Consider the following 27,360-nt stretch of genomic DNA (forward strand, 5'->3'; position numbering starts at 1 on the left):
GAGAGGTCCATTCACATTGTGGAGGGCAATCTGCTTTACTTAAAGTCCACTGATTTAAATGTTAGCCTCATCCAAAACACCCTCATAGAAACATCAAGAATAATGTTTGTCGACACATCTGGACACCGTGGCCCAGCCAAACTGACACTTAAAATTACCATCAGAGATCCAGGTCTTCCTGAGGTCACCTGGTTCATATCTGCCACTAAGAAGGGTTGTGTTTAAGCCGTCCAAGAATGATTGCTCTGTTTTTATTGAAAAATCCAGAAAAGAAAATTTTATAATGGTCTCTATTTTATTAGGACAGTCCAGTTTAACAGGGTAAATTCTAGCTCTTCTTCTAACCTGCCACTCACCAAACTCACATTTTATCCAATTAAAGCCGTAACAGCAAGTTCAGACGTTCGATTCTATCAAAACCTCATCATCAATCGTATATAAATGTCACCTCCTTCCTGGGCCATCTCTGCTGTCTCTGATTCTTGTGTTTTTCTCTTCTCTGAACCCTTAAGAACAATTACTAATGCCTCGCATTATTGGGTCTCTCAAGTTTATTCAAGCCGTGAGTATCAAGTGTGAACACTCATTTTAAATCTGTTAGACCAGCAGTTAGCCATCCAAATGAATGTTCTCTTCTTCAAAGTAATCATTTATTATAATGACACTGCCATTGCTTAAAGCATCTTTGAAATTCTTTAGAAACTCCCTTCAAACACTGATGCACATTCTTTTGAATTTCTTAAATTGGGGTATAACTTTGCTCTTTGAAGATAGACGGGTATTTGAAACAGTAAGAAGACATTCGAGCTGATAATTAAGGTAGGCAATCAAGTTGGACAATGTTTTCCTTTGGCCAAAAATCAAACTCTAACCATGAGGTAATAAGAGAAAAACTCCCTTATTCTGTAGATAATGTCCAGATTGCATTCTTGTTGGAAAAAATTAATAGCTTCCAAGGTGACTCTTTCACTGAGAACTTCAGTAAATCAGTTGCTTGGATAAATTGATCCTTACATGTTTCTTTTAAAACTAAATTTTACAGTTACACGTCAGTAATTTTATCTCCAAAACCGGATCATAAGCGTTTTAGACGCTTTCCTTTTTGAATCTCTCCCGTAGCACTGATTTTATTGTTCTTACTAGCTGTACACCTGTCTTTTACAAGACTGGATGTTCATAAGCGTTTTAGACGCTTTCCTTTTTGAATCTCTCCCGTAGCACTGATTTTATTGTTCTTACTAGCTGTACACCTGTCTTTTACAAGACTGGATGTTCATAAGCGTTTTAGACGCTTTCCTTTTTGAATCTCTCCCGTAGCACTGATTTTATTGTTCTTACTAGCTGTACACCTGTCTTTTACAAGACTGGATGTTCATAAGCGTTTTAGACGCTTTCCTTTTTGAATCTCTCCCGTAGCACTGATTTTATTGTTCTTACTAGCTGTACACCTGTCTTTTACAAGACTGGATGTTCCTTGAGAGCAAGGGCCATGTTTTAGGCACCTTTATATACCAGCTCCAGTGCACTGCACACAGTAGGCGCTCAATCATATGTGATAAATGAATGAATGAATGGAATGAATGATTGCTTAGGCCATTCTTGTCCTATACATTTCTACTGATCTTAAACTGTTTAAGATGTCTGAATTAGGGCAAATATACATCCAGACTGAGGTCACTTTGACCCGGGAAGATCTGTCCCAATAGACTTTTCACCGATTTTATAGATTTCCCAGTATCAATTCTTTGTGACATTTGCTAATGAAATATACATTAGCACAGTGTATATTTCTTTGGAGGCAGTCATAAAACTTTGGTAAGTGAATATCGAATTAAGTAAATGCATTTGGTTCTGAGTTGACTGAAAACAATTTTTAATGATAAAAGAAACATTCCAGGGGCGGACACGAGTTTCAGCCCTGGTCCAGGAATATCCCACATGCCACGGAGCAACTAAGCCCGTGCGCCACAACTATTGAGCCTGCGCTCTAGAGCCCATGAGCCGCAACTACTGAAGCTCGCGAGCCACAACTACTGAAGCCTGCGTGCCTAGAGCCTGTGCTCCGCAACAAGAGAAGCCACTGCAATGAGAAGCCCGCGCACAGCAACGAACAGTAGACCCCGCTCGCCGCAACTAGAGAAAGCCCGCGGGCAGCAACGAAGACCCAACGCAGCCGAAAACAATAAATAAATAAAATAATAAATTTAAAAAAGAAAACTTCCAGATCTTTAGTCCATTTCTGGAGCGATTACCAAAGGTTTTCCTGAATTCAACTATTTTCAAAAAATGGACTTTGTCAATTTTTGTGAATAGAGTTTCTATTTCCTTTGGGAAGCATATACTATTTGATATTCACCTAAGGTTTGTTTGTTCTGGTGTATAACTTATTTTTTTGTTAATACTCTTCATTTTGCACCGAGTGAATAACAAATGTTTATCACCTTCTGTTATTAAGGAACATTCCCCTTTTCTGAAACATCAGTATCAATTTTTTTTCTCCAAATACTTCACAGACCTATTCTTCAAAGAAGGCTCTTGATAAAATAGCTGTAAAACCACAATTCTCACTGTAATAAGTTACAAGGCCAACATACCACCTGCAGGGTGTGACGGACAGATCACACATCCTTGGTCACAAATTTACTCAATTCGATGCTGAATGTTAAGGAAAAATTTAATTGCACAAATATAGTACATACCATTTCAAATATAAATGAAAGGACAATCAGTAGTGCTATCATAATGTATAATACAGGAATATTTTTTAAAAGGACAGAAAAATTATACTCGGGACCCAGAAATCTTTCTCATTATAAGCCTGTGTAGCAACTCATTCATGCAGGTTTTTAGGATGTAAATAGGATGATGTTTTGTGTCTTTTGGAAGAACTCCACTGTAGCTATGAGATGAAAAATGTATTGCTGTAACAATGTATTATGGTGATGGCATAGCTATCTTCTCTTCTGCTTTTAGTGTTAGGATTGCTAAAAGCTTATGAAATACCCAACTGACATAATGTGCTTTTAACAGAGAGGACAATGCCGCATACATTATCCTTCTCCTGTCATGTTTGGTATCACATCACCTGGCCTCTTTCTACACGGGCCACTTTGTTAAGAGGGAGGTCAAGGGAGTTCAGATTTCAGGCAGCGGGTGGCAGGGTTACCGCCTTATCAACCTGGCCAATCCTCCCGCGAGCCTCACCGTGAATGTTTCTCCTAAGGTTTCATCCTATGGGCAGGATGAAAAACATACTTGCCTTCTGATGAAGGATGTCCTGGGCTTTTTGCTCAGCAAGGTTTGCAAGAGAATGGCACTGCTAACCCCGTGCTTGCTGGGTTTGGGTTCAGACAAGCAGAGGGCTAAACCCAGATTTATGAAGCGTCACAGGGCAAAACCCAGGTCAGGTGGCTCCCACAAAGGCTGCCCAGGAGCTCCCAGGACGCCAGGGCATAAGCGAAATATTCAGGGTGGCAGGACTCTGCCACTCCCTCTGCCTCTTTGGAGAAGTGTTAAAGGGAGAGGAAGCACCCAGGCCATGGGGCCAAAGCCCTCCCATCCTGAAGACAGCTGCATCGGCCCTGCCAAAGCATCACCCACAAAAATGGAAAGGAGAGGGGCTTCCCTGGTGGCGCAGTGGTTGAGAGTCCGCCTGCCGATGCAGGGGACGCGGGTTCGTGCCCCGGTCCGGCAGGATCCCACATGCCGCGGAGCGGCTGGGCCCGTGAGCCATGGCCGCTGAGCCTGCGCGTCCGGAGCCTGTGCTCCGCAACGGGATAGGCCACAGCAGTGAGAGGCCCACGTACAGCAAAAAAAAAAAAGAAAAAAAAAAATGGCAAGGCGGGGTCTCTGTAGGAGCAGAGGGCAGAGGTACCCGCCTCCCATCTCTCTTGGATCCCCTCAGCCTTGGGCTCTGGCACAGGCCTGGGGTGTAGGAGGAGCTGCAAAATGTCCAATCCAATCAGATAAATGGGCTGGGTGTCTCTTCAGATTCCAGAACACATGGAGATGGTAATTCTGCCAAAAGAGGCTCCATCAGAGATGATCTGGGTGACAGACTGCAGTTAAAAACTTCATCTAGTGAGCCTGAGAAAAGTAAACAGGGCTTGCATTATTACCATCTCTGGAAAACTACAACCCAAATCCAACAGTACCTAAGGCCCATGCAGCATCCAACGTAACCATTTCAATAATGAATAGGGAATCCTGGCTTCCTCAGAAAAACTCAGAACGCTGACAGAAACGTGTTCCTTTCTGTTCACCAGGAGGATGTGGATGTCACTTGCTTCTCCATGGGCTGGAGTTACAGGTACCCTTTCTCACTTGATGACAAAAGGCCCACAGGTGGGGAAAAGATGCCTAGGACAAAGATCTGTTCTCGAGAAGGAGATGAAGCCAGGCTAAGTGATCACCAGGGCTGAGCCAGCGGAGCTGCCTGCCGAGTGGCTGATGCATGGTGGTTGGGTCACCTGCAGTGCATGACGACGACTCAGGTGGGCCTTGAAGAATCCTTCCCCACTGCTCTGAAGTAGAAGTGGCCCCAGGGCCGGCTCGGAGTAAACTTGCAAGGAAGCACTGCCCAACTTCACATGCCCCTCAGTCTCCCCAGGATGCCAGTGAACACCCGGGCAGCATAAAGGACAGTGGGTGAGGGATGAAGAAACAGAAAAACCCTGCTCAGGCTGCTGTGGCCAGTGGGTGGGCTGGGGGGTGTCCCAGGAAGGACCTGGCATCTGGGATGGCCACAACCAGGCAAGGTAATCTTCCCCCAAAAGGATGAGCACATAACTTCCCCCCCCCCCCACCATGGCAGCAATGGAGCAGAGAACAAAGGCATCTTTGTAAGAAGCACCCAGACAGAGAAAGCAAAGCAACAAAGAGGGAGAGAGAAGGAGGAGGGGGAAAGGCAGGAGGGAGGGAGGGAAGCAGGCAGAGACAGAGACAGACAGAGACAGAGGGAAGCTGCTTTCCAGGATAAGAAATAGCTAGGAGTAAGCATTTTCGCTAGAAACATTGGAAGAAAGCAACTGTCATTAAATGCAACTAATGAAGCCTCTGTTTTTTGTGTTTTTTTTAACTTTTTGAAAATGACAGGTTCGTAGAGACTGGTGTTTTGTTGTTGTCTTTTGCTTGTTTTTCTTTGTTTATTTGTTTGCAATGAGCAGCAAAAGTCCTGGTTCAGGGAAGTTGCCTTCCAGCACAGACTAGCCTGGGACAGACAGCAGGCTCAGCAGAAGACCGATCCAGGTGACTTGACTGATATCACTGCCTTAGCCACATCGGACTGAAAAGTCTCCCCAGGTCCTGGGAAGGAGGCCCTGGATGGAAAATCTAGAACGCACCGGATGTGACCTGTGGTCTGTTAAGTGAAGCAGTCTCAAGAGATATTCTTTTGTGGTCTTAGAAACTCTGGAGGACCCTTCCAAATATTTATAAAGATGGATATCTCGACCATGTGTCTTCCCCCCTCAGCCAACACTTTTCCATACATTCTGTTGCCCTGAATATGCACATGAGGAAAGCATCATTCTTCTATAGTTAAATTATTGTTAATAATATTTCAATGAGTATTAACATGTATTTACATTAATAATATATTTAAAATTATTTTCTGGGTATGCTGCACTGTAAAACTGCTATGTCAGAAAACTTAAAGGAGCCTAAAAGGAAAAGTCACTATATTTCTTTTCTTTTTTTAAATTTTTATTGACGTGTAATTGGTTTACAATGTTGTGTTAGTTTACTATATTTCTTTTTGGTAGTAAATGTTTCTCACTTCCTAGTTTCTGAAATATGTGATATTATATTTCCCCTTTACCAAGAAGCCTTACCTTTTCCATTAATTGATTCTCCTCCCCCATGATATTATTCTACCCTTTAATTTAACTACGTTCCTCGGGTAGTTGAGAATTTTTAACATACCTCTGGAAGTTACACTGAATTTTCGGTCAGAGAAACTGCTCCTTCGGATTAAAGGTTCACTCATCTTTTCCAGAAATAATTTAATGGTCTCCTTCTTTTCTGGACTTGTACTTGACAAATTCAGAACTTTTCCATTCACTTTTACAGTGGAATTGCTGAGCCCAAACCAATAGAAGAAATCAAATAACGCGTCAGCTTTGAATTCATACGCAAAGCTCAAATTTTCTCCATTAACCACCTTGTTTCCTGGAGGGAGAAAATTCTTTACTGCCTCTTGAAAATCAAACTGAAAGAGAGAAGCATTTAATTAATTTCAGTGATATAATGATAATGTTGTATTACAGACTTATATCATAGAATTATATTATAGAATTAACAGCTGTCCAAATGTCCAAAATATCACACCTCTTATTTCTCTTCCTTTCTGACATACTTTTTTTCCAAACAAGAAGGTATAGATTTTTTTTAATTGGGGTATAGTTGCTTTACAATGTTGTGTTGGTTTCTGCTGCACAACGAACTGAGTCAGCTATATGTACACATTTTCTGACATATTTTTAAACAGTTGCCTTTATCTTTTATTGATTTATTTGACATCTTTATTGGAGTATAATTGCTTTACAATGGTGTGTTAGTTTCTGCTTTATAACAAAGTGAATCAGCTATACATATACATACATCCCCATATCTCCTCCGTCTTGCGTCTCCCTCCCTCCCTCCCTATCCCACCCCTCTAGGTGGTCACAAAGCACCGGGCTGATCTCCCTGTGCTATGCGGCTGCTTCCCACTAGCTATCTATTTTACGTTTGGTAGTGTTTATATAAGTCCATGCCACTCTCTCACTTCATCCCAGCTTACCCTTCCCCCTCCCCGTGTCCTCAAGTCCGTTCTCTACGTCTGCGTCTTTATTCCTATTCTGTCCCTAGGTTCTGCAGAAACTTTTTTTTTTTTTTTAGATTCCATATATATGTGTTAGCATACTGTATTTGTTTTTCTCTTTCTGACTTACTTCACTCTGTATGACAGACTGTAGGGCCATCCACCTCACTACAAATAACTCAATTTCGTTTCTTTCTATGGCTGAGTAATATTCCATTGCATATATGTGCCACATCTTCTTTATCCATTCATCTGTTGATGGACACTTACGTTGCTTCCATGTCCTGGCTATTGTAAATAGAGCTGCAATGAACATTTTGGTACATGACTCTTTTTGAATTATGGTTTTCTCAGGGTATATGCCCAGTAGTGGGATTGCTGGGTTGTATGGTAGTTCTATTTTTAGTTTTTTAAGGAAACTCCATACTGTTCTCCATAGTGACTGTATCAATTTACATTCTCACCAACAGTGCAGGAGGGTTCCCTTTTCTCCACACCCTCTCCAGCATTTATTTGTAGATTTTTTGATTATGGCCATTCTGACTGGTGTGAGGTGATGCCTCATTGTGGTTTTGATTTGCATTTCTCTAATGATTAGTGATGTTGAGCATCCTTCCATGTGTTTGTTGGCAATCTGTATATCTTCTTTGGAGAAATGTCTATTTAGGTCTTCTGCCCATTTTTGGATTGGGTTGTTTTTTTGATACTGAGCTGCATAAGCTGCTTGTAAATTTTGGGGATTAATCCTTTGTCAGTTGCTTCATTTGCAAATATTTTCTCCCATTCTGAGGGCTGTATTTTCGTCTTGTTTATGGTTTCCTTTGCTGTGCAAAAGCTTTGAAGTTTCATTAGGTCCCATTTGTTTATTTTTGTTTTTATTTCCATTTCTCAAGGAGCTGGGTCAAAAAGGATCTTGCTGTGATTTATGTCATAGAGTGTTCTGCTTATGTTTTCCCCTTAGAGTTTTATAGTGTCTGGCCTTACATTTAGGTCTTTAATCCATTTGGAGTTTATTTTTGTGTATGGTGTTAGGGAGTGTTCTAATTTCATTCTTTTACATGTACCTGTCCAGTTTTCTCAGCACCACTTATTGAAGAGGCTGTCTTTTCTCCATTGTATATGCTTGCCTCCTTTATCAAAAATAAGGTGACCAGGGCACTTCCCTGGTGGCGCAGTGGTTGAGAGTCCGCCTGCCGATGCAGCGGACACGGGATCGTGCCCCGGTCCAGGAAGATCCCACATGCCGCAGAGCGGCTGGGCCCGTGAGCCATGGCCACTGAGCCTGTGCATCCGGAGCCTGTGCTCCACAGCGGGAGAGGCCACAACAGAGAGAGTCCCGCGTACCGCAAAAAAAAAAAAAAAAGTCCAGTCAATGAAGTTGCTTTCGCATGTGCGAGCAACAGGGCTATAAAAAATAAATAAGGTGACCATATGTGCATGGGTTTATCTCTGGCCTTTCTATCCTGTTCCATTGATCTATATTTCTGTTTTTGTGCCAGTACTATACTGTCTTGATTACTGTAGCTTTGTAGTATAGTCTGAAGTCAGGGAGCCTGATTCCTTCAGCTCCGTTTTTCTTTCTCAAGATTGCTCTGGCTATTCGTGGTCTTTTTTTTTGGGGGGGGGTCTTTTATGTTTCCATACACATTGTGAAATTTTTTGTTGTAGTTCTGTGAAAACTGCCATTGGTAGTTTGATACAGATTGCATTGAATTTGTAGATTGCTTTGGGTAGTACAGTCATTTTCACAGTGTTGATTCTTCCAATCCAAGAACATGGTATTTCTCTCCATCTGTTTATATCACCTTTAATTTCTTTCATCAGTGTCTCATAGTTTTCTGCATACAGGTCTTTTGTCTCCTTAGGTAGGCTTATTCCTAGGTATTTTATTCTTTTTGTTGCAATGGTAAATGGGACTGTTTCCTTAATTTCTCTTTCAGAGTTTTCATCATTAGTGTTTAGGAATGCAAGAGATTTCTGTGCATTAATTCTGTATACTGCTACTTTACCAAATTCATTGATTAGCTGTAGTAGTTTTCTGGTAGCTTCTTTAGGATTCTCTATGTATAGTATCATGTCATCTGCCAACAGTAACAGCTTTACTTCTTCTTTTCCAATTTATGTTCCTTTTATTTCTTTTTCTTCTCTCATTGCTCTGGCTCAAACTTTCAAAACTATGTTGAATAACAGTGGTGAGAGTGGACAACCTTGTCTTATTCCTGATCTTAGAGAAAATGGGTTCAGTTTTTCACCACTGCAAATGATGTTGGCTATGGGTTTGTCATACATGGCCTTTATTATGTTGAGGTAGCTTCCCTCTGTGATTACTTTCTGGAGGGTTTTTATCATAAACAGGTGTTGAATTTTGTTGAAAGCTTTTTCTGCATCTATTGAGATAATCATATTGTTTTTTCCTTCAATTTGTTAATATGGTTTATCACATTGATTGATTTGCGTATGTTGAAGAATCCTTGCATTTCTGGGATAAACCCCACTTGATCATGGTGTATTATCCTTTTAATGTGCTGTTGGATTCTGTTTGCTCATATTTTGTTGAGGATTTTTGCATCTATGTTCCTCAGGGATATTGGTCTGTAGTTTTCTTTCTTTGTGACATCTTTGTCTGGTTTTGGTATCAGGGTGATGGTGGCCTCCTAGAATGAGTTTAGGAGTGTTCCTCCCTCTGCTATATTTTGGAAAAGTTTGAGAAGGATAGGTGTTAGCGCTTCTCTAAATGTTTGATAGAATTCACCTGTGAAGCCATCTGGTCCTGGGCTTTTGTTTGTTGGAAGATTTTTCATCACAGTCTCAATTTCAGTGCTTGTGGTTGGTCTGTTTATTTTTTCGATTTCTTCCTGGTTCAGTCTCAGAAGGTTATACCTTTCTAAGAATTCGTCCATTTCTTCCAGGTTGTCCATTTTATTGGCCTATACTTGCTTGTAGTACTCTCTCATGATCCTTTGTATTTCTGCAGTGTCAGTTGTTACTTCTCCTTTTCCATTTCTAATTCTATTGATTTGAGTCTTCTCCCTTTTTTTCTTGATGAGTCTGGCTAATGGTTTATCAATTTTGTTTATCTTCTCAAAGAACCAGCTTTTAGTTTTATTGATCTTTGCTACCGTTTCCGTCATTTCTTTTTCATTTATTTCTGATATGATTTTTCAGATTTCTTTCCTTCTGCTAACTCTGGGTTTTATTTGTTCTTCTTTCTCTAATTGCTTTAGGTGTAAGGTTAGGTTGTTTATTTGAGATGTTTCTTGTTCCTTGAGGTAGGATTCTATTGCTATAAACTTCCCTCTCAGAACTGGTTTTGCTGCATCCCATAGGTTTGGGGTCATCGTGTTTTCATTGTCATTTGTCTCTAGGTATTTTTTGATTTCCTCTTTGATTTCTTCAGTGATCTCTTGGTTATTTAGTAGTGTATTGTTTAGCCTCCATGTGTTTGCATTTTTTACAGATTGCTTTCCTGTAATTGATGTCTAGTCTCATAGTGTTGTGGTCAGAAAAGATACTTGATATGATTTCAATTTTCTTAAATTTACCCAGGCTTGATTTGTGACCCAAGACATGATCTATCCTGGAGAATGTTCCTTGAGCACTTGAGAAGAAAGTGTATTCTGTTGTTTTTGGATGGAATGTCCGATAAATATCAATTAAGTCCATCTTGTTTAATGTATCATTTAAAGCTTGTGTCTCCTTATTTATTTTCATCTTGGATGATCTGTCCATTGGTGAAAGTGGAGTGTTAAAGTCCCCTACTAGGATTGTGTTACTGTCAATTTTACGGCTGTTAGCATTTGCCTTGTGTATTGAGGTGTTCCTATGTTGGGTGCATAAATATTTAGAATTGTTATATCATCTTCTTGGATTGATCCCTTGTTCATTATGTAGTGCCCTTCTTTGTCTCTTGTAATAGTCTTTATTTTAAAGTCTATTTTGTCTGATATGAGAATTGCTACTCCAGCTTTCTTTTGATTTCCATTTGCATGGAATATCTTTTTCCATCCCCTCACTTTCAGTCTGTATGTGTCCCTAGGTCTGAAGTGGGTCTCTTGTAGACAGCATATATACGGGTCTTGTTTTTGTATCCATTCAGCCAGTCTATGTCTTTTGGTTGGAGCATTTAATTCATTTACATTTAAGGTAGTAATCAATACGTATGTTCCTATTACCATTTTCTTAATTGTTTTGGGTTTGTTATTGTAGGTCTTTTCCTTCTCTTGTGTTTCCTGCCTAGAGAAGTTCCTGTAGCATTTGTTGTAAAGCTGGTTTGGTGTTGCTGAATTCTAGTAGTTTTTGCTTGTCTGTAAAGGTCTTAATTTCTCCATCAAATCTGAATGAGATCCTTGCTGGGTAGAGGAATCTTGGTTTTACGTTTTTCCCTTTCATCATTTTAAATATCTCCTGCCAGTCCCTTCTGGCTTGCAGAGTTTCTGCTGAAAGATCAGCTGTTAACCTTATGGGGATTCCCTTATAAGTTATTTGTTGTTTTTCCCTTGCTGCTTTTAATATGTTTTCTTTGTATTTAATTTTTGACAGTTTGATTAATATGTGTCTTGGAGTGTTTCTCCTTGGATTTATCCTGTATGGGACTCTCTGCACTTCCTGGACTTGACTATTTCCTTTCCTATATTAGGGAAGTTTTCAACTATAATCTCTTCAAATATTTTCTCAGTCCCTTTCTTTTTCTCTTCTTCTTCTGGGACCCCTATAATTCGAATGTTAGTGCATTTAATGTTGTCCCAGAGGTCTCTGAGACTGTCCTCAGTTCTTTTCATTCTTTTTTCTTTATTCTGCTCTGCAGTAGTTATTTCCACTATTTATCTTCCTGGTCACTCATCCGTTTTTCTGCCTCAGTTATTCTGCTATTGATCCCTTCTAGAGAATTTTTAATTTCATTTATTGTGTTGTTCATCATTGTTTGTTTGCTCTTTAGTTCTTCTAGGTCCTTGTTAAACGTTTCTTGTATTTCCTTCATTCTATTTCCAAGATTTTGGATTACCTTTACTATCATTACTCCGAATTCTTTTTCAGGTAGACTGCCTATTTCCTCTTCATTTATTTGGTCTGGTGTGTTGCTCCTTCCTTGCTGCTTCATCTGCTGTGTGTTTCTCTGTCTTCTCATTTTGCTTAACTTACTGTGTTTGGGGTCTCCTTTTCACGGGCTGCAGGTTCATAGTTCCTATTGGTTTTGGTGTCTGCCCTCAGTCAGTTGCCTTTATTTTTTTTAAAACAAATCTTTGCATTTGCATCAAAATCCATGTAAAGACCTTGAGCTGCTTGGTCAAATTTATATTTATTCTTACCCTATTTCTAAGAAGCTGCTAGAAACTAAGTTCACTTTATTGGTAGTGATAATGAAGCAATCGAAAAGGTCTGTGTCTGGATTCATTTAAGTTAGAGTTAAGCTCTAGGGACTCAGTCCTGGCCTGAAACGCCCAGACCCTCTTCTGTGTGTTGGCAGCCCTGGATTCACACAAGCCAACCTCACCTGAAGCCAGTAGCTTTCTCCAATCACTGAGGAAATGACCATGTCCATCCCCTGCTCTATCTGTCTTCTTATCTTGGGGTGCCTGGTGTTCACAAGAAACGCATACGTTCTTTCTAGAAATTAGGAAGTAGAAGTCAGAAAACAAGGGTGCATGTGTACTTCTTAGTATCTGACAAAGCAGTGATTCCCACCATATTTGGAGATTTTACTAATTTATAACCTCCCTCGCTGCTCCCTCACTGCAAAGCCTAACCAGGTTTCTAGAAATGTTTCCAAGAAATTTGCAGGCGTGAGGAAGCTCCAGGATACTGTCAACGCAGGTTAGAAAATCAGCTCCCCCCAGGCTGCACTTTGTCACTCATGGCTCAGAAATCGAAAGTTCCAGTCCATAATTATCACAGATAAGCACTGAGTCTCCTCTGTGTGCAGCCAGCATGGGAGCCAAAGTGAAAACTGGAGATGGCTGGTTTTCGTGTCACTGCCTTGCTGGATAAACAGCAACTTGGCTCTCACCCACATTTCCTCACTTACAAAGCAGAAAATCCGTCCAGGGAAGGACGCTTCCCCCTGCCTTCCCCCTCCCTCATCATTCCCTGTCCTCCCCCAGAGACCTGGCTTTCAGCCTGCAAAGGGCTAGTCTAGAGTTCTAAGGACCAAGGTAATCTGAGATTGGTTCTCCTCCACGTCCCAGCCCAGGACAAGCCCAGCAGAAATGTCCCTCCCATTGTTTAAATAATGCCACGTCTGTGTCCTGGCAGTTGTTTTCTGTTCTTTATTTGATCGGTTTGGTTTGGTTTAAATCCAATTCTGTCCAGTTCTATCTAATCTAAGCAAAGGGGTGGTTGTTTACTCCCTAGGAAATTTTAAATACTGCGAACCAACAACCTCTTAACTTTTCCAGCCCCCGGAATCAAGCTCCATGTCCTTCATTACTCAAGCACTTTTTCTAGGAAGACCCATAACATAGAATGCCACCCTTTGTTTAAAGGCCATGCAGCATGTGATTTGGGGAACTGAACATCCTACACGGGCTTTGAGCATCAAACCTGTGGTCCACCAATAGCAAGTGTTACGTCCTTGGGGAATACATTTTGAACTAACCTTTGCACTAACCTTATCCATCTTCTTTTTCCTTCCCCTGTTTTCCTTTCTCCCAAATTATTTTTTGGGGCACTTTAGATAGAAACTACCTTATTTCCTCTTTGAGAAAATATATAAATAAGCAAGTAAAGCAAGCCAGCTATTTGATACCTTGAATTAACTTTCACATAAACTAAACCAAGACCTTTGGGCTCATTAGATACTTAAGGCCGCCACCCTCCATCCATCGTTGTGCAGGTTGGGCAGGCTGTGCACTGCACAATTCTAGAGGATGCCAGTCGCTTCCACATTGTCTACTTGTACATTTATTATGACAAACTTCTGGGAAGGATTAGTAAATTGTCTTGAGTTAATGGTGGCTTCTTCTAAATTTGCACAAAAGTACAAGTTTAGGATAGCAGCAGGGCTGGACGTGTTGCCCTAATCACAATTTTCATAATTTAAACTTGAGCATCTTAAGCTTTGTGTCACAGAATCTCCTCATTGCATGGCTTTCCTCACAGCCAAGGAGGACTGGGTTTCTCTACCTCCTTCCACAAGCATTATATAACCGTGAATCTTTTCAAGGCCACCCACAAATATTTCCTTTTACCACTCCCTGTATGTTCATTGCAATGTTAAAATGGAGAGGTCTCTTATTCTTTCTTGAGAACCCTCCTGAGAGATCGATGCGGGAGGTATACTGCATACATCTGTGCTTTACACTCTTAGAGAATTCTCAGCTTTCTGGTCACCAGCAAGCCAAATAGCATCAGGGGCTCAGATGCTCTACTGAGCATTGCTTGTTACAGTGTGATCTGTTCCCGGCCCCTCCTGCCAAGAAGGACATTGTGACTTTGAAGTATGAAGTGAGAAGGGAATCTGAATGACTCTGAATGAGACGAGCAGAGAATCAGGTCCAACGAATCTGAATGAGGAAGGGCATGTCTGAGGAAGTCTATTTGGAATTTGTAGATCAATTCTTAATCTCTTGGTCTCATTTGAAGAACGTTATTTAGAAGTAAGTGTAAGAAACGCTACTGCTATTACAGCACTTATGCCCATGACTTTCCCCATGTATCACTGAGCGGGAGGGAGAAGGGAAAACTGAGATATTTTCGTATTGGAATTTGCGTTAATATAGTTGTTATCAGTCTGATTTCTGAAGAAACAATAAAGAGAGATCTCTAAAATTGAAATTCGAAGGCCAGAGCGTGAAACATAAAAGCATCTACGTAAGCGTTTATTTTCTTTACCTTAGTTTTCTCATCTATAAAATGGGGATGGGATAAGTACCGCATAGGCAGGACGGCCAGGCATCCTGGTTACACCTGAGTCAGTTCTAGTTTATACCTTTATCCCAGCATACTTATTACAGTTCCTGCTTTCATGCTCAGAAATGTTCTCCTTTGCATGATATGCCCTACTGGGCTGTTGACCAATTATTCACATTAGCACATGCCTCACAGAAGTGCTTGATACATGGTAGGCAATACTATATATCATCATCTTCATCACTCTGGTCATTTTTGCAACCCCTGCAGGCTCAGAGATCACTTCCTGCTTAGACAGGAAGTATGAAACAAGACTCAGAGACAGATGGCTTCTGCCGTAGGATCACTTAGAGGTCTGCTCTGCAGGCTTGTGCTGTGCTGATGGCCTCACACACCAGGCTTCCAGCCTTGCACAAGCTGCTTTCTCCATGCCCAACTTCTACCTCATCGGCAGGCTACAGTCCACAGTCCAGCAAGGCGGAACCAAACCCAAACATTTACAAACCTACCTTTCGAGGAGTCCTTTTTGGTCTGTACATTAATAAAGAATAGCATTGGTTTGCTCAATATAGTTTCCCGGTAGTCTTTATAATCGCAGTAGTTGGTCAGTTCCACGTATCTATGAAAAAAGAAGAGATGATTACAAGTGCGATGTACCTTCCCATCGAGGTCAGGAAGGGGACGTACTGGACAGGTGCCTACTACATCCTCAGACCCTCTGAGGGAAGTCCCCTGAAATGTCCTTCGGGAGGCAACCATATCTTGTACCAAATAAATAAATCCCCTCCCCTGATCAGCATGCAAACTAAAGGTGGCCCTGGTCCTGGGGGTGCCTGGCACCAATACCTGGCTCTCAAGGGCAGCCTGGACCAGATGATGACTAGTACCGTCTATCTTTGGGCTGTAAGCGTTCATTTGAAGCTACCGGAGCCCTATGTCTCTCTGGGTTGAGAATGAATTATACTCAATAAGTGGAATTTTCTGGGTCTTCTCCAGTGTAGTCATCCTAACTGGTGGGTCTGAAATTTTCCTTTCCTTCTCTAATCCCAGGATAAACCCAGACGGCTCCATTGATTAGACAATCAACCAATATTCATATGAACCAATTCACATCTCCCTGATCGTGAGCTTGTGCAATTTAAAAAAAACAAAAAACAAAACTAATGTTGGATTTCTGCCCAGGGCCCTATTACATTTAGCCTCCTTGGTGTTAGTTCATTATTCCAGCCCAGGAAGATCTTTGTGCTTTTTGACTCTGTCCTCCAATATGTCAGCTTTGTCTCCCTACTCTGCACATTTTCCAAGCAGCCTTTCTGTGTCTCTACCTGCACTGTTGATTTTAAAAAAGACAGATGCAAGTGCAAATTGGCTTCCTTCAAAAAGAACGCTAATTTTCTAACCAAACCCAAGCTCAGAAGCGGCATGGACACGGGCAGGCTGAGTGGCATCCAGCATGCTGGGGGATGTGGATACCCCAGTCCCTCTTCAAGATACAGCGGCTTCCCCACTGACTGGCACTACTGCAAGGTCTGCATGGACTGAATGGGCTGCTTTTGCTAAAGGGCCGCATGTTGGCTTCTGACATCTAGTCCCCTGCAGAGACGGCTCCCCCGTTTCTTTCCAGCTTCTTGTCCTTCCAGAGCCTGACATGAAAATACCAGCCCTGGGGAGCACCCGCAGCAGAGAGCTCTGGCCGCAAAGTCCCCTCAGCCTCCTTCCCCATTGTCCTCTCCCCACAGCCCACTTAGAGGGGCCGGAGCACGAGACGGGGACCCAGGCCTGGGTCAAAAGCAGTGGGAGAATATCCACCCCCCGAGTCAGGAAAAAACAGCTTCCACTGTCTGCCTCCAGCTTGGTTTCTTAGAAATCTGTGTCATTATCCTTTTTTCTTGGATTGTCAGATCTGATTTTGAGGGCTTTTAAAACCTGACCCCCGATGGAGCATCTAAAATGCTTCCTGCCTTCTATTTCACCAGGCTTTTAATGTAGCGTCCATCTCCCAACCCGGGGCACGTGGGTAGTTAGGGGGCTGGTCCTGCAGTGGAGAGGGGCACACAGGCTGGTGCACCCGGGGAAGGAGAGTGGGTGCAGGTGTCGCTGTTCAGGGGTGTGGGCGCGAGGGGAGAGGAGGGTGGGAATGGAGAAGGGGGTTAGCAGTGGCATGGACTGGGTATGATAATGCAGACACAGACCAGGGATTTCCTAGGGTTCTCCCTCCGTGCCTCCCCTACCCCCATCCTCCTCTGGGCAGAGCAGTGCACAGTGAGGATGGGGTAAAGGGGCACCTGGTGGGAGCGGCACTGTGTCCCACATCAGCAGAGGGAGAATTTTCCTGTTCTTTGTCCCAACTGACCAACTGCCAAAAGGTACTGGAGAAAGGAAGCGAAGGAGAAGGAAGGAGAAAGGGAACCACGATTTGCTGGGTTCACTCACTCTCATTCAGCAGCATTCACTAAGCACCGGATGGTGTGCTGACACGTGCCTTGCACATCTGAGGCGCTCAGGGTCCACGAAGTGGGGATGGGGTAGCAGGGCGGCAGTACAGGGGCCCCTTGTGCGCCCCACCCTTCCACCATCCATCTATTCAGCCCCCAAGGACCTGGCCCAGGTGGGCAGAGAGACCTGGGCAGCGGTAGAGGAGAGGCCGGCCCGTGAGGCCTGTGGTTGCAGGGGGGTGTGAGGAGGGGCAGGGGGAGAAAGCAGGAAGAAGAGCCTTTAGCAAAAGAAGGGCAAGGCTGATTGGACTAAACATCAAAGAGACAGATGCACGATGCTGGCTGGAAGTCAGGTAGCACCTGTGAGCCATCCAAAGCAATTTTCCCATTCTCCCACCTTGTGTATCATGGAGTTCATTTATAGTCATTTAAGCACTTAATATTTCCCTCAAAGTGATTGCTCTGCTCTCTCAATATCCACGGTCTGACTGTCACTCTCTAGGGCATGGACATGGTGCGTGTGTGTGTATAGGACACCCAGAAAATCTGCAGGTTTGAATACTATTCTGATGACCCAAATGGCAGTGCAGTACTTGCCTCTGCCTACAACGTCGACTGACATCTCATTGGAGGCATCATTGGCAGGAGGAAGATAAAAATCTCAACTTGGAAATGATCCCTGGTTGGAAAAATCATCAGTTTTCCACCAAATTCTCTGGAAGACTTTTTTGACTGCTGTAGGGCCCAGAGAGCTGTTATTCGGCCTGATCAAAGAAGGGAGACTGGGTGGGGAAGGGGAAAGGGGGCATCTTCTGGAGTTATGTATTGAGTTTAATGCATAACCTATCCATGAGTCACCTCTTTTGGAGTCTGAATTTAATAAGATATCCTGAATCATAAGACTATGCTCAACATAACTTAATCTTCCTTTGATGATTCAGAGGCACTTTTCGGATCTTAACAGGGCTGTAAACATCATCACAGAGCATCGCCAGTTATCACTGTACCACAGATGTGGGAAAAGGCTGCTCACTCGAGAGCTCTGATAACACAATGTACAGACAAGAGATTGTGGCAAGATCCCTACTTAACTCTCTGTTTAAACCAGGTCACAAATAAGAACCACTTCCTTAATTCATCCATCCCCAGCCTCCCAGTTACTGTCCAATTGTTAAACACCTCAAAATTGCAGTGGAATGAATACATGTGGGCATCCCTTTGGAATTCACTGGTATGAAATCTGGATATGTAAGTCACTAAAATACAAAGATTGAGGCCCTAGTTGCTAATTCTCACAGGTCTTCAAGTACCTGACATGCAGCCACCAGTTTTGTTTCAAGACGAGCCTGACTAGACGACCTTAGGGACCAGTTATCTCATCTTCAATCATGCATATTTATGAATTACTCATGCAAATATTGCTTCTGTGTCCTAGATATTTATTCTATTCGCTGACGTTTTCATTAGGGATGAGAAGCAAACAGTTTAAGATAGTTCCTTTAAACGCTCATTTCTTCATTGCTTTTATCCTGGCCCCAAAATGCTGCTAGGCTGGAACTTTCTACGCCTGGCTTTAATCCAAAGATTGAAAGGCAGAACAATGTGATGGAAAGCACAGTGTTCGAAATAAGAAGATTTAATTCACATTCTAATTGACTGGCTGTGTGAACTCAGTCCCAGAGCCACAACTCATTATGACCTTCAGTGAGTTACTTAACCCACTGACCCCATTCCCTCATCTGTAAAAGGGATATAACGGTATTGCCTTCCATTTGATGATGTAATGCAGCGCCAGTAACATAGACATATGTACTTGGGCCCATAGTAGATGCTCAACAAACATTATTAGTGTCTTTAATTCTGGCCAACTCCGCTGGCCTTAGCGTGAAGTTCTGTAAGCTTCTGACACACAACCAGGGCTGTGTTCATGTGAGTGACCAGGAAAGGAGGACTATATGAATATCTAAAAAATAAGGAAGGGTTTCTCTTTCCTTGCTCCAATTTCTTTCCTCATCTTTTCAGTTTGGAAGGCTAGAGGGAGCAGTTTAACGAAGGCAACACCTGAAAGATGGGACCAAGACAGAACATTGAATTTTTGCTTCTAGCAAATCAGGAGTAGCTGAAAGATCACCTACCCTCTAAGATGCCAACCCTTCTCCAGAGTTTTCTTCAAATTTTACATCATCTTTAGCATGACTTGAAAAGCTGCTCCAAATTTCCCTGGCCCCTGATGATTGAATGCTCAGAGACAAACAGGAATTCAAACACACGGCTCCCATCTCGTGTGTGTGTGTGTGTGTGTGTGTGCGCGTTCATTTTTTAAAGTATGGAGGAAGGAGCAGATAAAAAGAGAAATATATTGGAATAGTCCTTGTGTAAAAGGGCCAGAAATTGCTAACAGCTTCCACAGTCCTTTGCTGTGACTAAGCAAAAGCTTACAGGGACATTCTTTCCAGTGTTAACTTGTTAGTTTTATGCAAAGCCTTCCCTACACACTTAAACAATTCCTTCTGTTCACTCCCTCACCTCCTTCTTCTGCCCCAACTCTAGTTAAATAAGCAAAAATTTCAGATTTATCACTCTAACATCTGTAACTCTAATCAACAATACACGTGTTCATTCATTCATTCATTCGTGCAAGAAACATTTACTGAGCACCTACTATGTGCTGGGCACCGCGGACACAAAACGAAGAAGGAAACAGTCCCACTTTCCAGAAGCATATAGTCTATTGGGGAGACAGCTAAGAAAATGTATCATCTCAATATGAAATGATACACATCTAAGGCCTTGTTGCTTGAAGTCTGATCATTGGACCAACAGTACTGGCATCACGGGGGAGCTTGCAAACCTGCAGAATCCTGGGTCCCTCTCCAAATGTATTTGCTCGAAAATCTGTATTTTCACAAGAGCCTAAGGAGACCTGCAAAAACTTATTTAAAGTTTAAGAAGCACTGGTCTAAGCCACGGTCCCTGTTTTTCAGAGGCTTACAAACGAGTTAATCATTCAAACACACACATGCCAGAAGAACGCACAGTTCTCTGCACTCAGGCATCCACAGGGCCATGTCCTAGTAACGTAACTAAGAAGGAGCAAAGCCAAGGGGCTTGGAGCTAGAGCCACTTGCTGAGCTGGGACAGGAACAGAGGAGGGATTGTTCCGTCGGGCCGAACAGACTGCCAATGGGAGGGCAGAAGCAGGAGGGAGACGGGGACCCCGCGGGGAGTCTTGGTTTAGCTGAGCCTTGTGGACTGCACGTGGAGGCATCCAGGCCCACAGACAGGCATGTGCAAGGACCGGAGTGTAGCTGAAAGGGCAAAGCAAGTCTCCGGAGGAAGAAGGTAGCAAAGGCTAGTGCCCTTTGTTTTGAATCACCGATTTGGGTTTGATTCCTGTCTCTGTGAGTTCAGCAAGTTTCTTAACCTTGTTGAGATGCATTTCCTCACCTGTAAAATCTGGCTGATAAGAGGTACCCCATGAGGTGGCTGAAAGACGAAATAGTGTGTGTGAAGCACTTGGCCTTGGGGTTGCTTGGTAGGTACATAAGCTGACGTTTGTCCCATGATGAACAGGTACCAATGACTGTTTTGAGAACTTTATACATTTTAATTGTGAACAACAACCCTATAAGGTTGTTGGCAATATTATTCCCATTTTACAGCTGAGAAGACTGAGTCACAGAGATTAAGTAACTTTCCCAAGTCACTCAGCTAGTAAGCAGCAGAACTAGGACTCAAACCAAGGCAGCCTGGTCCTGGCGTTCATGCCTGTCCACACTTACTCCGAAGTGAATCCCGTAAAAATCATAGCTCAACACGTGAGAGATTATAATTCATCAATATCACTATGAGTCCTGTTTAGGGGCTGCTGTCCTGGGCAGGTCATCAAATCCAAGACTCAGACATGCGGACAAAAGCAGAGGACAGGTCAGGGGCTTGCTGAGGGCAACAGCAAGGGTGGCCGGGCTGCATACAGGGATGTTTCTCAGAGGTGGCCTGGGCCACAGACAGAGCCCAAGCACCTCCCCCCAGTGAAAATCTAAGTATGATCCAACCCTGACTCTCCTCCCCTGTGTCCCCTGCCCCAGGCAGCTGATCTCGAGGTAGGTGTGACTGTCACCCAGCTAACAGCTGGTCAGATCTGGGCAGAAGCAGGTCACAGCACTGCTTTTAGTGGCTTCCTTCAAACCACTGGACTTACTTTCTCTTTTAGGCTGATTATATAAGATGTGTACTGGCTGACGTCATTCCAGTTATTAATTTGAGGTTCCAGAAATCTATAAGAAAGCCGCTGTGGTCTACAGGAAGCCAGAATTATTCCAGGTTCGAGGCAGTTTGCTGACAGGGTGGGCTGCATGGTTAGCTAAATGCTGTGGAGAGGCCCCGGTCCCGCAGCTCACCAGCATCTCACCCAGGGAAATTATTTAATCTCTCTGAGTCCTAATTTTCTCATCTGTAAAAAAGGGAAACAGACAATGGTGCCGACTTTGTCAGCTTTTGTGAGATAGCTGTGAAATACTTTGCACCCATTGCTGGTACTCAAGTAAGCATGAGTGGCCACCACTATTATTGTTCTTATTTTTATTACCCAAGCAGCCTCTTTCATGCTAGAGGACCACTGAAAACAGGGAATTAGAGCTCCTCTTTGTCAAATGTTTGCCATTCCATCCCACTAAAAGGCTGCGTTATAGGAAAAAGAGGTAAGGGAGGGTGTGTGTGTGTGTGTGTGTGTGTGTGTGTGTGTGTGTGTGTGTGTGTGTGTGTGTGTGGTAGTTAATGGTAATTTGCACCTGGAACCCTAAGCAAGTTTCGTTTGTAACATGGGTGGGAATCCTGAGCTTGAAAGAAAAAAATAGCAATAAAGATCTTGCCATAAATCCCCGACAGGAGGACAAGGAAATTTCAAGCAGGCTCTCAGGACTGGGTGCCACCCCTAGGCCTTCCCACCACCCTAGTTTTCCTGAGGCTTATTTAGCAGGTACATATTTAGGAAAATGTTCCCGTATTACGAAACAAACCAGAGCGCGTAGAACCACTGAAATCTCCTCTTACTCTCTGAGCACGTGAATCGTATGAATGTCAGCGTCAGGAGCTCTTAGCCTCTTGGGGTTCTCTGGGAAAGGACCTTGTGAAAGTCACAGCACACACTTCTGAGGCCACGAAAAGAAATCCTGCTTATGCTGTGGGCTTATCCCACACCAAAATATTTGTTGAATGATTCAAAGAAAACCAAAAGAACTAAATAAAGAGGAAGGATTCTTAACCTGGATCCAAGCATCTCCTAAACTACCTGCATGGTCAGCAACATTAGGTGTATCTCGACCTTTCTGGGAAGAAGGTCTACCTACGATTCTCAAAAGCTTGATGGTCCAAAACGATTAAGAACCATCACCCTGTGTTTCTTACTCTCCAGCCATCTCAGCAGCTGCTCTTGGTTGGGGACCATCCCACACCTAAGGCAGGAATATGGGCCACAAAGAAGACAAAAACGCCACTGGAGTCCATCAACTCTAGGCCCCAGGGTATTATAAAAAGTGGAAAGTGCATGGTGGGGTACAAGGTGACTCTGAAGATGATACACTAGGAAGGCAAAGCAAAACTGGCCATCCTCGCCAAGAACTGCCTGACCTCGAGGAAATATGCCACGTCGGCCAAAACTGGTGTCCAGGACCACAGGGGCAACGACACTGAACTGGGCAGAGCCTGAAAGAAATACTGCAGAGTATGCAAGGGGCTGTCCCTGAGCCGCGTGATTCTGGGGTCTTTAGAAGTGCGCCAGAACTGACTGGTAAAAAGGAAACCGCGTAAAATTCTTCTTCAGCTAAACTGGCTAGAGCTTATTGAAGGAAGGAAGGGAGGGACAGAGAGAGAGAGGAAGGAAGGACGGAAGAGAGAAAGAAAGAAATGAGGTACTGCTTTTTGAGAGAGGAAGTTGTGTGCTATCTCCAAACCAAAGACAACTGGGTAAATCTGTGTCCATTTGAGGAGCGGCCACTTCAGATGTCTGTATTCGACTATGCACCCCACTCCTGATGCATGAGAGCAAAACCTCTCACTGCTGTCCACAGCCGTCTTCCCCCTCTTTCTAGAAGGCTCTCTCCATTCAGACCAGGTTCCCTCCCTATCGTCCTCCAGGACTGTACACCCAGGTATAAGGGGCTGCTGTGCTTGCATAGTGCGTTCCCTGAGAGGAAGACAGGTTGTTCCTTCCACCTCCCCAATTATTCTCAGGGGCGTCTTGGTACTCCCAGGGTACAAAAGCCTTCACACGATTGCTTAGACAACGAGAACCTTGTATTTGCTGATTCCTGTTTGCACCCTGGTCTGTGTCACCTGGTCATTGTTTATTCTGGACTCTGAACTGCCAGGGGAACACTGCTGTTCCTTCGGGGAGGAGGTGTTCAAAGCAAGAGTTGAACAACCAGACTTCAAAACCATTGTAAGCTTTGCAGCATTGTTTGCTGAGACTGGGAGAGCTGACTCTGTCAAAGCCTAACCTATAGCTTCAATTAATTCTGGACATTTAAATTTTTCATACTCTGTTAATACAACGGTTATCTTCTTTTAAAATCTTTGCAAATCTTATTTCTAACTCAGTTCCTCCCACCGCCCCCTGCTTATGGCTTGGAATTTTCAATTCACTAAGAAAGGGGGAAATTCGTGCTGGGGAATGGTTTTTCAGGCCCTCAAAGCCCTCAGTATCTTTGTGTGAAAAAGCAAGGTTTTCCCCAGCAGCTTTGAAGAAGGTATTTTAAACATCTCATTTTGTTTGCTTCCCCCCTCTTGGCTTGGTCCCACCCACAGGGTGACCCTGGCCCTTGTCTTTCCCCGGAGCTAAGGCTTTCTATCTTAATAGCTGGCCAGCTTCCCCACCTCTGAACCAACCTCGAGACTGCACTGCCCGCTTCCCAGCACTCAGCTCTGCAACACAAATATAAGCACCACCACCCGCCTGCCCCCCCCAGCCCCCGACCTCTGGAGGCACAGGGTGACCTCTGGTAGCAAGAGGCGCAGAATGCAGCGTGAAGCTCCCTCCTCCTTTACCCCGTCAAAGCCTGCCTCCGATAGACGACATCCCTGCTGGCTTCGAGTCTGCTAGGAAGGGCTTCAGGCACTTTGGCCACCACAGTCAAGCATCCTGTGACCCTCCATCAAATTCGGTTTGGCCCAAGCTCTGTCCCTGGATCCTGGAAGCCACACTCATCCCTCTCATTTTCCCAGAACTGAACTGCCCACTCGACAGCCCACACGGCCCTGGGCTGGACTTCACGGGTCTCTGGTCCCTTCTCAGCCACCGTTAATTGATTTATTTTTTGAAAACTCACTGAGGCCAAAGATGGGAAACTTTAAACTTCTGCACGCTTCTCCCCGGGCCTCCTCACTGGATAAAGCTCCTAGGGCACAGAACAGAACATCCTCTCCCCTTCCCTTCCCCCAATTCTAAAGCCAGGGTGTGAGTCTCTGCTGAGCAACATCCCCAAAGGGTGTGCCCCCAATTTGAGCTCATTTGATCCAGTTAAGGGGCCAGAAGGAAGACTCATCCACCAGTTCACGCACTCCCCACCCTGCTCTCCCTCAGGCGCCTGCCCAGTGCCCTCCCGGGGCAGCTTGGACAGCTGCAGAACGTCAGTGCCAGGGGCAGAGAAAGCCAGGGCCAGGGGCGGGGCGGGGCGGGGGTGGGGTGGGGGGAGTTTTGCACCTCCGAGTGACGTTAGCAATGAGAAAAATCTGAAAATGTGATGAAGGAGGAGATCCAGGCTGGATCTCAGGAAGTGAGGCCAGAGGACTGGGATGGGCAGCGGGGTGAAGGCCTCGGCAGGGACCAGGCGGCGGGGACCAGGCGGCGGGCCCACCCACCTCCTGATGTAGCTGCTGAGGCGGTAGAGCTGTCCGTCGAGGCGCACGAGGCCGTCGCTGAAGACGTTAAAGCCCCCGCGCGTGGCCGCGGGCTCCGCGGGGCCCGGGACCACCAGCTGGTCGCCGCGCAGCTGGAAGGCGCCGGGCTGCAGGCGCAGCAGCTGGGCCAGGGGCAGCAGGGCCAGCTCGCAGTCGCACGTCCACAGGCTGCGCAGCTCCCCCGACGAGATGGAGGTCAGGCTCGGCCTGGCCGCCGGCGCGCTTTCCAGACCCGCCATGGCCCGGCCCGCGCTCCTGCCGTCGATGGACCCCGACAGGGGCCGGGCGCCCCGACTCGGTCGGCCCCGCGCCCGGGTCGCCGCTCAGGTGCTGCCGAGCCGCCTGCCCGCCGGCGAGGAGCGAAGCTCTGCAGGCACCGCGCGGAGAAAGCGGCCCCGGCGCCGCGCGGCCCTTTTATCCGCCCCGCGCCCCTCCCGGCCCTCGGGCACGACCCAGACGCTCAGGGCGCGTTTCGGCATCTCAGGACTTGGCACGCTCCCGCCTGGCTGCGCCCGCTCGCAGCCAAGGGTTACTCATCCCCCTGGGGTGCGCTGCTCCACGCCTGGGGCTGGTCCCGCCCCTGCCTGGACACTGCCTGGGAGGGGACACGCTGCCGGTGGGGGACACTGCCGGGGGGGGGCGGCGGGGGACACTGCCGTGGGAGGGGACACTGCCGGGGGGGGGTGGGACGCTGCCGGGGGGGGGCACGCTGCCGGTGGGGACACTGCCAGAGTGGGGGGGACACTGCCGGGGGGGGAACACTGCCGCGTGGGGACACTGCCGGGGGGGGTGGGACGCTGCCGGGGGAGGCACGCTGCAGGTGGGGACACTGCCAGAGTGGGGGGGACACTGCCGGGCGGGTGGACACTGCCGGGGACGGACACTGCCGGAGGTGGGGGGACGCTGCCGGGAGGGGGAGTGGGGAGAGGCTGAGGGGGGTGCGGGAGACTCCACCGGGGGTGCCGGGTCTGGCCCGCGGTGGGAGGGAGGGCGTGCAGCTCCCACCCTCCCCCAAAGCACCACACTTCATCGCACTGGTCAGAGGGAGGCGCGCGTCCCTCTCCCCGCTCCCCACCAGGGCCCGGCTCGTCCGGCCAGTGCTGGACCTCTCACCTCGTCTCCCACGCCCCGCCCCCAAGTTGGAGTCAGTTGCCAACCACCGTCTCCTAATCTCAGTTTCTGCTTTTTCGCTTCCAGATCATTTCCTGCGTTTCCCCCCCTCTCAGCCTTTCCCGGCACCATTCCTTCCCCTGAATTTGCTGCCAAAATTTCAGCCTCTGCACACCGGTGCCCAGTGGCATCTCGGAGACAGAGCTTCGGGTGGAGTAGCACAGAATAGCTTTATTACTCCGCCAGGCAGAGGGGGCCACAGCAGGCTCGTGCCCTCCGTGTCCCGACCTGATGAGGGGTTTGATAACAATGGTTCAAGGGTGGGGCTGCTGAGAGGATTCGGGCGCGAGTAGGGCCTGCACTCCCTTGAACTCCTCTCAGGTGGCCGCCTCCTAATCTTGCTGAGCTCCTCTGGTCCCTTTAATCTCGCCTCAGGTGGTTTCTTGGCTGCCCCCACCCCCCACCCCCGGATTAGCAACTGTTCCAGTCAAAGATTTCAGTTTGAAACCTGACTCTGACACTGACTAGCCATGTCGTCTTCACCTCTCTGGTCCTTGACTTTCTCACCCCTAAAATCAGTGCGAGGCGGGTGGAGGCAGAATAGCAATGTGGCTCTGAGCTCAGCCTTCGGGGCCTCATCAGCCGGAACCCAGTTCCGTGTCTAGCTCTGCAACGTGAGCAATCACCCCTGTGTGCTGCAGTTTCCTCAGGTGGAAAGGGTGAGGCTTGGTGGGAACTCGATGGTCCACCACAGGTTACTGTGAACAGCGCCTGGCATACGGTAAGTGCTCTTTAAGTGTCTGCTTTACGCCTACAAGAGCGCACTTCTGTAAGAGTCACATGAGATGCTGTCACCGCACCTCGCACGGTGCCTGGCTCAGGGCAGGCCCACATTTGGTCAGCGCCAGCTCCCTCTCACCTCCGGGTTTTCCTCCCACTTCTCAGGCCACTCCTTTTCCTGAGTCCCAGGGGTCTGTCCTTGGCCACCTCCTCTTTCTCTGGGTGACCTTGTTCGAATCCTTGGCTGCAAATCTTTGGCCCCAAGCTAGCGGATGGTTCCCACATCTCTAGCTCCAGGCCAGACCTGTTTCCAGCTTCTTAGACCAACATCCCAGCTCCCTGCTAAACTCTCCCCGTGGCTTTCTGCTGGCACTTTTCACTCACCATCTTCCTTCCACCTCCAGATGCTCTCCTCCTACACTGTTCCTCATGCCAGGAAGCATCGCCATCCTTCGGTTCAGAACTTTCGAGTCACCCTACCCTCTGACCTCC

At 45.8% G+C, this 27,360-nt stretch overlaps 1 protein-coding gene and 1 pseudogene across 1 annotated transcript; one reads left to right on the forward strand and one right to left on the reverse strand.

Moving 5' to 3' along the window:
- Positions 1-2,656: 2,656 nt before the first annotated feature.
- Positions 2,657-25,553, reverse strand: MEDAG (mesenteric estrogen dependent adipogenesis). The gene is made up of 5 exons (XM_067713522.1): positions 24,940-25,553; positions 15,157-15,266; positions 12,294-12,406; positions 5,923-6,208; positions 2,657-4,086 (listed from the first exon to the last, which is right to left on the reverse strand). Exons 1-5 carry the CDS (start codon positions 25,215-25,217, stop codon positions 3,962-3,964), a joined length of 912 nt encoding a protein of 303 aa, XP_067569623.1. The 5' UTR covers positions 25,218-25,553; the 3' UTR covers positions 2,657-3,961.
- On the forward strand, positions 21,558-23,652 carry LOC137211451 (large ribosomal subunit protein eL30 pseudogene; annotated as a pseudogene).
- Positions 25,554-27,360: the final 1,807 nt, after the last annotated feature.

Source organism: Pseudorca crassidens, chromosome 18 (assembly GCF_039906515.1).
Source record: "Pseudorca crassidens isolate mPseCra1 chromosome 18, mPseCra1.hap1, whole genome shotgun sequence".
NCBI classification, from domain to species: Eukaryota; Metazoa; Chordata; class Mammalia; order Artiodactyla; family Delphinidae; genus Pseudorca; species Pseudorca crassidens.